This window comes from Entelurus aequoreus, linkage group LG22 (genome assembly GCF_033978785.1).
Source record: "Entelurus aequoreus isolate RoL-2023_Sb linkage group LG22, RoL_Eaeq_v1.1, whole genome shotgun sequence".
Classification (NCBI taxonomy): Eukaryota; Metazoa; Chordata; class Actinopteri; order Syngnathiformes; family Syngnathidae; genus Entelurus; species Entelurus aequoreus.
Genome location: NC_084752.1, coordinates 20,344,336 through 20,357,808, shown reverse-complemented (window position 1 = coordinate 20,357,808; position 13,473 = coordinate 20,344,336). Strand labels below are relative to the sequence as shown.

Here is a 13,473-nt window from a genome sequence, read left to right as displayed (position 1 = left end):
AGGGGGTGGAACAAGGGGATGGGTCAAATGCAGAGGATAATTTCACCACATCTAGAGTGTGTGTGACTATCAGTGGTACTTTAACTTTAACCATTTTCTTCAATTTTCACCACAGATTTTAAATTGCATTGAGATCCGTACTGTTTGCAGGCCATGACATTGGCCTGATGCATCTTTCTTCAAAGAAAGTTTGTACAGTTTTTGCTCTACGGCAAGATGCCTTATCATCTTGAAAAATAATGTCATCATCCCCAAACATCCTTTCAATTGATGGAATAAGAAAAGTGTCTAAAATGTCCCAGGGCCATTACTGACATGCAGCGCCATATCATCAATGACTGTGAACATTTGCATGTTTTCTTCAGACAGTCTATAAAAATACAACGCTTGCACACCAAACACACCAGTGGCAGACTAGCATCTTCAAAAATACTTGGACTTAGATTTCCATGTTTGTCTTAAGGCTTGATTAGGGCCTAATTAATTTGCTGTATTATTATTATTTTTTTATGTTTTTGAAGAAATTAGTCAAAAATAATTTCACACAATATTAGTCACAATCTACGGCTTTATTTGCATTCACTTACAAGTTCTTTGCATTTCCTTTGAGACCACAAGAATCACCTTTCACAATACCCCACATGTTCCCATAATGGACATAATCATTTATTGTGCAGGAATTGAGCATGGATATTCCGTATGATACATTAGTACTTACTCATGAGATCTCTCAAGAGGCTCGGACCAATGCACTTTGTTTTACATTCATTCAATGCGTGAGAAAAGCAGACCCAACATGTTTACTTTTTGTCCTGTGCTGAAAGAAAGGAAGTAACAGTTTTTCTTTAAAAGTCTCCACATGGAACATGGCTATTCAAGTAAATTGTTGTATTATAATTTAGTTTGAGAACCAGTATCCTCTGCAGGGGCGCCGCTAGGGATTTTGGGCCCCATGAAAAGAATCTTTACAGGGCCCCCAACACAGCGGCAACATTATAATTTCATCATCATTAGGGGCCTCTCTGGGCCCCCCCTCCATCATGGGCCCCTAGAATCCGTCTCCTTTACCCCCCCTTTTCGGCGCCCCTGATCCTCTGTAGTGGATATTTGTTTTGGATCTATTTATTTTGTCAGATTCAGTAATTTCAGAAAAAAACTGCCCTGTTATCCCAAATACAAATGTCCACTGCAGTGGTCCAAGTTCTTGTACACAACAAGAGCGCTTTAGTGTTTGTCTCTCTCAGGTTTCCCAATTGAATATAAAAGATGCCTTGCAGCACTTTCAAATTGTTGTCCCAACATGAAATAAGCACTAAAGAACGTTCATTTCCAAAGTAAACATTACAGTTGTACCTCCGTTTTCCACCCAACTTTTAGTCGGATTTGGTTTCCCCTGGTTTTTTGTGTGCGGCCAAACATTGCGCGTAACAAACTGGTCTGTTTGCCTGCATAATCGAGTGCCCGAATAAAGAATCCCACAATTTAGTGACTCAGTTTTTATACTTTTTCACCGAGTATGACTGCAGAATAAGCCATTATGTGGCCTATCGATATGTTGTGAATTTGGTACTTGTTTTGGTACCGACAGACTTTTGTCGGTACTACTGGGTATAGATTCACATAAAATCAAGCTGTACCGAATTTTGACACCTTTGTTGCCCGTGACGTCACGGTCGGTTGTAGACTGGTTCAAACACTTGGCGGGGAAACAAACACTCAAGTAGCACTCAGTAGACTCATACAAACTGTCTTTAGGTGATGTTACACATTTCCATGCCAACAAAGCAAGTATGCCTGACAGAAAATGCTCCAACATACAGTACAGTCCAAAAGTTTGGACACACCTTCTCATTCAATGAGTTGTCTTTATTTTCATGACTATTTACATTGTAGATTGTCACTGAAGGCATCAAAACTATGAATGAACACATGTGGAGTTATGTACTTAACAAAAAAGGTGAAATAACTAAAAACATGTTTTATATTCTAGTTTCTTCAAAATAGCCACCCTTTGCTCTGTTTACTGCTTTGCACACTCTTGGCATTCTTTTGATGAGCTTCAAGAGGTAGTCACCTGAAATGGTGTTCACTTCACAGGTGTCATAGTTTGATGCCTTCATTGACAATCTATAAGGTAAATAGTCTTGAAAATAAAGAAAACACATTGAATTGAGAAGGTGTGTCCAAACCTTTGGCCTGTACTGTACATTAATGCTCCACTTGTCCAAAATGTGCTAGCTTGATGCAAATTTACATTGGCTGTATCATGTACAGTACATGCTAATGATTAGCATTAGCAATTTCACATGGCAATTTCAACACTCCAAATTTAACTAAGATGCATGTTACAATCAAACAGCTGGTGTTTAATAACTAATAGTATAAACAGGTTGTAGGACTCAACAATAGAAAAGACTGGCACATTCAGCTTCATGGCAAATAATACTTCCTGGCTACAGCTACACACCGTAGTCTATACACTACTGCCATCTAACGTCTTGGAATTGCAACTGCATGCAAAGTCCATTATATGATACTTACAAATGAGACTCGGACGTGTACGAAATCAAGATATAACAAATAGACAGCACAGTTATCAATATCAGCTCAGTGTTAAGTTAAATAAAAACGTTTTTTTTTTTTATTAATAAACAATTAGTATTTACTAACACCTGAACACACACAAGTACCAAAAAGTGAGTCAATGAATTGTGTACCAGTATCAATTCCTATGTATCAGGAATTGGCACCATATCTAGTCAAATGTGAAAGATACCCAATCCTTAATGGGGCCAAAGAAAGTTGTGAGTGCCAGCACTTTGATAAAGAAGGTGAGAAACACTATAGATTCAAGAAGTAACTCAAAGCAAAGTACTAAGGTGGGTCAACCCCCCTCCATTCATCGCCATCTTTGCCAACAAGAGTCTTCAACAAAAGTAAAAGTGATATCAAATGTTAATTTATCTATTTCACTTGTCATTTACTCGTATTTCACATTGTTTTCTGCATGTCAAACTATTTTCTATACAATGTGTTTAGTGTTTATATTTTTGGATGGATGGAGCAGAATATGTTAATTGTATGATTCAGTTTTTGTTTCCTTTCGTTCAGTTTTCGGGACGGATTACGAACCAAAACCGAGGTGCCACTGTTGAATATAACCATTAAGTTTTGTGCAAAATCACAGCATTTAAAGTTTTAGCTAGCTTCCATTTGTAAGGTCAGAAAAATAAAGTAATGCTACAAAGATACGGGATACATATTTCCTCGTATGCATAACATTTTCAAAGTGGACCAGCCCAGAAATGTCCCCCCCCCCCTTGTAGTCCTCCTTTTAGAACTTCTATTCCAGTTCTTACGAGGTCCTTCCAGCTTAGACTTGGTTGACTTCATTCTTCTCTGACTGGGGAGGAGATGCAGAGTCCAAGCAGCCAAAAATGTTCCCCCCCAGGCCGGCTTGGCATTTTGCAATGAGGTAAATTTTCCGTAGGACGGTGCGGCGCAGCAAGATGTACACCCAAGGGTCCAGAATCTGGTTCCACGTGGCCAGTCTCACACCCATCACCATCAACATTTTGTAGCCAGGAAGGTCCTGCTCTCCAATGGGTCCTGTGTAGGAGTGGATGGCGGACGTCAGGCCAAGGATCTGCAGGCATGAAACATGTACTGTTTGTTCTACAGTTGGTCAAAAAACTTTTGCTTGATATTGGTTACCATGACAACTTCCCAAAAGAGCATAAATCAGTGTCATGTATATAAAATTACATATATTTTACATACTTACCTTCAGTCAGCAGTCATTTATGAAGGTGCGATACAGTCATCCCTCACAATCTACAATCATTTTCAATCTATCACAGCATATTCTATGTATTGTTGGCCTGTATGAAGCATTTTAACCCAAGTTAAAGATTGACTATACACTCTTACTCTTAGGATCTAAAAGGGACCCGCTCATAAAAGTGTCAGTCAGCAATACATTTATATGTTGAACGCTTGAAATATTTTAACAACTTCAGATCTATGTATTAATATACAGGACTGTCTCAGAACATTTTAATATTGTGATAAAGTCCTTTTATTTTCTGTAATGCAACTAAAAACATGGACATGTCATACATTCTGGATTCATTACACATCAACTGAAATATTGAAAGCCTTTTATTATTTTATTTTGCTGATTATGGCATACAGCTTAAGAAAACTCAAAAATCCCATCTCAAAAAATTAGAATATTTCCTCAGACCAAGTAAAAAATAAAGATTTATAACGGCAAAACAAAATCAAACATTTGAAAATGCTTCAATAGCGGCCTTTAGCTCATTTGCATTATTGGGTCTGGTGTCTTTCAGCTTCTTCTTCACAATACCCCACAAATTCTCTATGGGGTTCAGGTCTGGGGAGTTGGCAGGCCAATCGAGGACAGTAATGCCATGGTCAGCACACCAGTTACTGGTGGTTTTGGCACTGCTGGATCATGCTGGAAAATGAAATCATCATCTCCATAGAGCTTTTCAACAGATGGAAGCATGTAGCCGTATTCCCATGGTCAAGCCACTCCTGAACTCAAGACAACGGAAGAAGCGTCTGACTTGGGCTATGGAAAAGAAGCACTGGACTGTTGCAGAGTGGTCCAGAGTCCTGTTTTCAGACGAAAGCAAGTTTTGTATTTCATTTGGAAGTCAAGGCGCTAGAGTCTGGAGGAAGGCTGGAGAGGAGCAAAATCCAAGTTGCTTGAAATCCAGTGTGAAGTTCCCACAGTCAGCAATGGTTTGGGGAGTCATGTCAGCTGCTGGTGTTGGTCCACTGTGTTTCATCAAGTCCAGAGTCAATGCAGCTGTGTACCAAGAGATTTTAGAGCACTACATGCTTATATCTGTTGAAAAGCTCTATGGAGATGATGATTTCATTTTCCAGCATGATCCAGCAGTGCCAAAACCACCAGTAACTGGTGTACTGACCATGGCATTACTGTCCTCGATTGGCCTGCCAACTCCCCTGACCTGAACCCCATAGAGAATTTGTGGGGTATTGTGAAGAAGAAGCTGAAAGACACCAGACCCAATAATGCAAATGAGCTAAAGGCCGCTATTGAAGCATCCTGGTCATCCATAACACCTCAGGAATGCCACAGGCTGATTGTCTCCATGCCACGCCGCATTGGTGCAGTAATCCGTGCAAAAGGATTCCCAACCAAGTACTGAGTGCATTAATTGACATTTTTAAATGTTTGATTTTGTTTTGCTGTTATAAATCTTTATTTTTTACTTGGTCTGAGGAAATATTCAAATTTTTTTAGATGGGATTTTTGAGTTTTCCTAAACTGTATGCCATAATCAGCAGTATTAAAATAATAAAAGGCTTGCAATATTTCAATTGATGTGTAATGAATCCAGAATGTATGACATTTCCATGTTTTTAGTTGCATTACAGAAAATAAAGGACTTTATCACAATATTTAAATTTTCTGAGACAGTCCTGTAATGTTTTTATTTTATTTTTTATGTTTTATGACATTTTTTGGCCTATATTGAGCATTTAACACTTGTTTAAGATTGACTATATTCTTACTCTTAGCATCTAAAAGAGACCCGCTCATAAAAGTGTCAGTCTACAATATATTTATTTTTTATTGCTTAAAATCTTTTAACAACTTCAGATCTACGTGTTGATAGACATTTTTTATTTTATTACATTTTTATGTTTTATGGCCTTTTTTTTTTTACCTTCATCAAGCATTTCAACCCTTGAGGTTGTGACTATATTCTTACTCTTGGAATCTAAAAGGGACACACTCATAAAAATGTCAGTCAACAATACATTTACAGTCCCAAACATACAATTGTGTCAAGAGGAATGCTCAAAAATTCAACCAGAAGCTTGTGGATGGCTACCAAAAGCGCCTTATTGCAGTGAAACTTGCCAAGGGACATGTAACCAAATATCAACATTGCTGTATGTATACTTTTGACCCAGCAGATTTGGTCACATTTTCAGTAGATCCCTAATAAATTCATAAAAGAAAAAAACTTCATGAATATTTTTTGTGACCAACAAGTATGTGCTCCAATCACTCTATCACAAAAAAATAAGAGTTGTAGAAGTTATTGGAAACTCAAGACGGCCATGACATTATGTTCTTTACAACTTTTAACCGCAACTGTATATCTTTAACGCTTGAAATATTTTACCAACTTTAGGTCTATGTATTGATATTAATTTTTTTACTTTTTATGTTTTTATTTATTTCAATGTGTGTGGCATTTTTGTCAAAAATAACAGGTTTATATGGACATTATAAAAACAATTCTAATTGTACCATACACTATTCCAAAATGCATCCATTCACAACCAATTTACTATAGGCCTGATGGGTAATATACAAAACACTCTCCACACACATTTTTGACACATTTTAGTTGCTTGAGGGACGTCGATAGAAAATGGATGGATGGATGGATAACAACACTTTAAGGACATTATCAGGGTAGAAATGCTTCACATACTGTACTCTTAATATTTCATGTTTTATTGATTCTACTTCAGATTGTAGTGGCGGACAATCTTATCCGGCGCGCACATGTTGGCAAGTTTATCTTAATCGACACGCACATGTTGATGATGATGAGCAGCCAGGTTCCAGACGTTAGTGGTCATTCACTAAACCTATAAGTCATTCTAGTTACAATATTATTTTACTCAGGAATGTTTAAATTGTTTGCCTGCCAACACAAGAACAGGCGCAATTATCTGTTTTGAATGTTTTTTCAGTCCCACCATCTTTTGTTATTCCACCCTGATTCTTGTTCTACTCAGTCCAGGTCATTTATTTGTTGTGCAAATACTCTTAAAGGCACTCTGTGTAATATTTAAATGATTCTGTTGCCAGCAATGTCAAGAGTGGATTTAAATGAAGACTTAATCTGTTTAAATTTAACTAAAGGTTTATGAATGTTAAAATGGTACTTTATTAAAGAGGAAATAACATGCACCTGGGGATAGGTTGATTGGCAACACTAAATTGGCCCTAGTGTGTAAATGTGAGTGTGGGTGTTGTCTGTCTATCTGTGTTGGCCCTGCGATGAGGGGGCGACTTGTCCAGGGTGTACCCCGCCTTCCGCCCGAATGCAGCTGAGATAGGCTCCAGCGACCCCCAGCCACCCCGAAAGGGACAAGCGGTAGAAAATGGATGGATGGAGGTATTAGTATTTTGCGGCAACTGTTGCAAGTTGCCTGATGTACTGTAATAGCTCAATGCTTTGCAATATTGTTTAATGTCAGCAATTATCTCACAAAAAGGTTCACTCCATCCTAGGTGGTAAGTTGGTAACCATGATAATCTACTATAGTAGCTACAGCTGCTACTGGTGCAGACTGCATATTCTATGGGTGCCACCCCTGAAAAAATAGTCTGGACAACCTACAATCTTTACATTTTTCAAATAAACAAATATGTTTACATTACACAATATGGTATATTTAGAGGTAAAATATACATATCCAATTTTCTGTATTATTTTGTGGCGATAATAAATTAGAGCTTTCTGATTTTAATGAGAAAAAATAAATAAATCGCATTAAAAAATACATAATGATGTTGACTTTTTGTAAGCCTTTTTGTAGATGGCAAATAATTACAGCATTGAATGATATGAAATGATAAAGAATGTGAATTCAAGTGATCTGGAGCAGCTGGGGGAAATAACATGATATGTATGTCTGAGTATTGCATTATGTTTTGTTTTGTCATAAATGTAACATTAAAATTAGATTATTATTTTTTTGACCGGCTGTGTCACATATGCTGTGATTCACACACACAAAAATAAAAAATAAAAGCTTAAAATAATTGGATTTATCTGTCAATTAGGCTTTAAAGCAGGGGTCTCCAAACTATGACCCGCGGGCCGGATACGGCCCAGCAGCGTCCAAAATCCGGCCCGCGGGAAGTTCCAAGTTAAGAAAAAAAAAAAAAAAATGTATTTTTATTTTTAATTTTTATTATCATTTTTAAAAATCTGTCCTTTCTAATCTATGTTCTACCGCTTGTTATTCTCTGTGTCTCCTAGCCGCTCAGGCAAATCACATTGCCAAAAAATGCATTTTACCATCAATACACGTGACATCGGCAAGTGTGCGCTCTTTCAGTCAATTAGTGCGTGAGGAATATATATATATATATACATATATATGTATATATATATATATATATATATATATATATATATATATATATATATATATATATATACCTTCTCATTCACAACACAACTGATGGTCCCAACCCTATTGATAAAGCAAGAAATTCCACTAATCAACCCTGATGAGGCACACCAGTGAAATGAAAACCATTTCAGGTGACTACCTCTTGAAGCTCATCGAGAGAATGCCAAGAGTGTGCAAAGCAGTAATCAGAGCAAAGGGTGGGTATTTTGAAGAAACTAGAATATAAAACATGTTTTCAGTTATTTCACCTTTTTTGTGTTAAGTACATAACTCCACATGTGTTCATTCATAGTTTTGATGCCTTCAGTGACAATGTACAATGTAAATAGTCCTGCTTTAAAGGGTTAAGTCTGACTGTTTTATTTACTGTGTAGTTCTCAATGCTAGTATGTTGCAGAGTTTATGCATCTTCTTGTACATCACAGTACTCACCAGCAGAGGGCACCAGCAGATACAGGAGGTGACTGTGATCCCCACCAGCTGCACCACCATCTCTATGTCATGTGACCTGGCCGAATGATGCGACCCGGGCTTCCTCCTGAGGCGAGCCAGAACCAGGGTCAGTCCGCTGACGGTGTTGCACACCACCGCCACGGCGAGGGCGGCCAAGCCCAGCCCGGAGAAAAGCGCCACGAAGGCCACGTCCGCCTGCTGAATGTCGCTGAGAACTTGAATGAAGCACCAGGTGCCCGGGTCCTGGTAGGTGTAGGAGCCCAGCTGTAACCACGGCAACAAGGCCACACACAGCGCGGCCAGCCAGATGACACACAGGCACATTTTAGTGCGGGCGCCCGTGACCAAGGAGGAGTGCAGCAGCGGCTTGGTGACGCCCAGGCAACGCTCTGCAGCCATGGCACACCCCATGAAGAGCGGACACAGGCCGAAGAACACCATGCTGCCTCCCAGGAACTGGCACAGGCCATCCGAGGACCTGTAGTCCTCAGGGCGTGCGCCTCCAGAAAGGTAGAGTCTCAGAACCAGGGCGCCCGGGATCACATGACCGATGAAGTCGGTCACCACCAGGGAGGTGGCAAACAGGAGGAACGTGGCTTTGGAGCGTCGACGCTGCAGAGAGTAGGCGTTGGCCAGGATGAAGAGAGCCACGATGTTGGAGACGATGCCCAGCGTCATGGGGAACACCACCACCATGACGCCGCCCGTGGTGAGGTTGGCCTGCTGGGACGTCTCCTCCAGCGCCGCCCTGGCCTTCGCTTTACCGACGCTGACATTGGACAAGTGAGGGACGAGCGGCGACGATGAACAATTCCAGCGGCTCAAAGATAACATGACTGAAGTCCGAGGCTCACGTGGTCCATTCTTGGTGGCTGCAGGAGGAAGACATCATGGAATATAGTTTACACTCTGTACAAATCGTCATTATTCACAGCAAATTACTGTAAAACTATGCATTGTAAATTCACAGCAACTTACTGTAAAAAAATTCATTATTCACAGCAAATTACTGTAAAGATCTTTGTTATTCACAGTAAATTACTGTAAAAAAACATTCACAGCAAATGACTGTAAAAGTCTTCATTATTCACAGCAAATTACTGTAAAAAACATTCACAGCAAATTACTGTAAAAATATTCGTTATTCACAGCAAATTACTGTAAAAATATTTGTTATTCACAGCAAATTACTGTACAAATATTCATTCTTCACAGCAAATTACTGTAAAACTATGCATTGCAAATTCACAGCAACTTACTGTCAAAATATTCATTATTCACAGCAAATTACTGTAAAAATATTCATTATTCACAGCAAATTACTGTAAAAACCTTCATTATTCACAGCAAATTACTGTAAAAATATTCATTATTCACAGCAAATTACCGTAAAAACCTTCATTGTTCACAATAAATTACTGTAAAAATATTCATTATTCACAGCAAATGACTGTAAAAACCTTAATTAGTCACAGCAAATTACTGTAAAGATCTTTGTTATTCACAGTAAATTACTGTAAAAAACATTCACAGCAAATGACTGTAAAAGTCTTCATTATTCACAGCAAATTACTGTAAAAAACATTCACAGCAAATTACTGTAAAAATATTCGTTATTCACAGCAAATTACTGTAAAAATATTTGTTATTCACAGCAAATTACTGTAGAAATATTCATTCTTCACAACAAATTACTGTAAAACTATGCATTGCAAATTCACAGCAACTTACTGTCAAAATATTCATTATTCACAGCAAATTACTGTAAAAACCTTCATTATTCACAGCAAATTACTGTAATAATATTCATTATTCACAGCAAATTACTGTAAAAACCTTCATTGTTCACAATACATTACTGTAAAAATATTCATTATTCACAGCAAATGACTGTAAAAACCTTCATTATTCACAGCAAATTACTGTAAAGAGCTTTGTTATTCACAGTAAATTACTGTAAAAAACATTCACAGCAAATGACTGTAAAAGTCTTCATTATTCACAGCAAATTACTGTAAAAAACATTCACAGCAAATTACTGTAAAAATATTCGTTATTCACAGCAAATTACTGTAAAAATATTTGTTATTCACAGCAAATTACTGTACAAATATTCCTTCTTCACAACAAATTACTGTAAAACTATGCATTGCAAATTCACAGCAACTTACTGTCAAAATATTCATTATTCACAGCAAATTACTGTAAAAACCTTCATTATTCACAGCAAATTACTGTAAAAACCTTCATTATTCACAGCAAATTACTGTAAAAATATTCATTATTCACAGCAAATTACCGTAAAAACCTTCATTGTTCACAGCAAATTACTGTACAAATATTCATTCTTCACAACAAATTACTGTAAAACTATGCATTGCAAATTCACAGCAACTTACTGTCAAAATATTCATTATCCACAGCAAATTACTGTAAAAATATTCATTATTCACAGCAAATTACTGTAAAAACCTTCATTATTCACAGCAAATTACTGTAAAAATATTCATTATTCACAGCAAATTACCGTAAAAACCTTCATTGTTCACAATAAATTACTGCAAAAATATTCATTATTCACAGCAAATGACTGTAAAAACCTTCATTATTCACAGCAAATTACTGTAAAGATCTTTGTTATTCACAGTAAATTACTGTAAAAAACATTCACAGCAAATGACTGTAAAAGTCTTCATTATTCACAGCAAATTACTGTAAAAAACATTCAAAGCAAATTACTGTAAAACTATTCGTTATTCACAGCAAATTACTGTAAAAATATTTGTTATTCACAGCAAATTACTGTACAAATATTCATTCTTCACAAGAAATTACTGTAAAACTATGCATTGCAAATTCACAGCAACTTACTGTCAAAATATTCATTATTCACAGCAAATTACTGTAAAAATATTCATTATTCACAGCAAATTACTGTAAAAACCTTCATTATTCACAGCAAATTACTGTAAAAATATTCATTATTCATAGCAAATTACTGTAAAAACCTTCATTGTTCACAATAAATTACTGTAAAAATATTCATTATTCACAGCAAATGACTGTAAAAACCTTCATTATTCACAGCAAATTACGGTAAAAACCTTCATTGTTCACAGCAAATTACTGTAAAAATATTCATTATTCACAGTAAATTACTGTAAAAATATTCATTATTCACAGCAAATTACTGTAAAAATGTCCATTATTCACAGCAAATTATTGTAAAAAATCTTTATAATTCGCAGCAAAACTAATTAACTAATATGCTAACACGTCTACGAGTGTCTGTGTTAGTATTATTAACTTACAGTGGCACTCATTTTTGTATTGTTTCAGTTTCACAAATCCCTCAGTAAATTCACCAAGACGTCACCGTGGACTTATTGAGTCTGTTTGGCAGATTGGAGAGCTAGCTTCCACAGCTAGTGGGTCCATGACGATGGCTTCTGTTTTGTTTGATCATCCGTTTTACTGTCGTTGAGAAACAATTAAGGTATGTAAATAAACATTTAAATAATCTTACTGTGTAAATAACTCACGTCGCAACATACTGTATATACGTATCTGCGGCTAATATATGAAAAAATATATATGTCTTTTACAATTTTGTGGGTGCGGCTTATATACCTCGGTGCACTCTATAGTCGGGAAAATACGCTATCTTCTTTATTCACAGCAAATTACTGGCTAATTACTTTCCTATTACCATTTACAGTACAGTATTTTACTGTGAAATGAGTTGATTGCTGTGATCTATAAGGGTATTGTAAGTTGGTCATTTCTTGTTGTTCTGTCATGTTACTGCAGATTTTGACGCTGAAAAAATAATGTTAAATGCTGTGAAATACACATATTTATTTACAGTCCATTTAATGCATCACGTTTTCTCTCATCCTTAGATTTTTTCCAAGAGGAAACTACTTTTGGGGCACCATTTATCACCATTCATCAGGAGATTGGCCGATGCCAATACCGATACCAATCACGTGTATTAACTGTAAATTTGTCCATTTATTAATGCTGAAGGTTATTGGCAGTTGAACAATATCAGCACAATATTCAAACCAGTTCCCAATTCTCTTGCACTGAATACATTTGTTTGGGCAAAATAAAGTCCATATAGTACACAATAATCAAACAAAAGCAAAAATTACTATTGTTTTTCCCCCCTCAAAGTCCTCCTGTGTTCAGGATATTATTCCCTGAGTCTGTAAACAACAAAACAATTATTTTGCGAAAATAAAAATATTGACTTAACCACTCTAGTAACGACTATAAACTACCCTTGGATGCACCCACCAACAGTTCTTTATCCTCTCTCTAGCCCAGGGATGCCCAAAGTGGGGTCCGCGGGCCAAATTTGGCCCATACTGTCAATTAGTTTGGCCCGCCAAAGGGTGGCTAGCAAATGTAACACAGTCATACTGACCTCTTTCAAGCTGCACAATCATTGATGACATGTATGCAAGGCTACACTGTAAAAAAAATATTAAAATAAAATATTAAAAAAAAGAGTCTGATTTTACTGTAAAAACCTGGCTGCTCACTCGCCAGAAATTTACCGTAAAATCATCTGTGGTACTATTTTTCCATTTACAGTAATGCACTGTAAAAACGAAAAACAGATTTTACGCAAAAAAAAAAAAGTAGGAGCTCAGTTGCCAGAATTTTGACATGTGGCAATTTTTTTTACGGTACATTACTATAAATTGAAGAACAATACCTCTATTTCATGGTTAAAAAAAAAAAATCTGGTAGCTCAGTCACCATAATTTTAATGTAAAAAAACAG

General features: G+C 36.8%; 1 protein-coding gene across 1 annotated transcript in view; it reads right to left on the bottom strand.

Moving 5' to 3' along the window:
- Positions 1-498: 498 nt before the first annotated feature.
- LOC133639334 (prostaglandin E2 receptor EP1 subtype-like) overlaps positions 499-13,473 on the bottom strand; it is a 15,109-nt gene continuing 2,134 nt past the window's right edge. The window contains exons 2-3 of the mRNA XM_062032569.1: positions 8,659-9,551; positions 499-3,646 (exon numbers count right to left, since the gene is read on the bottom strand). Coding sequence (XP_061888553.1) covers positions 3,374-3,646; positions 8,659-9,513 — 1,128 coding nt within the window. The 5' untranslated portion in view covers positions 9,514-9,551 and the 3' untranslated portion in view covers positions 499-3,373. The remainder of the gene's footprint in view (positions 3,647-8,658; positions 9,552-13,473) is intronic.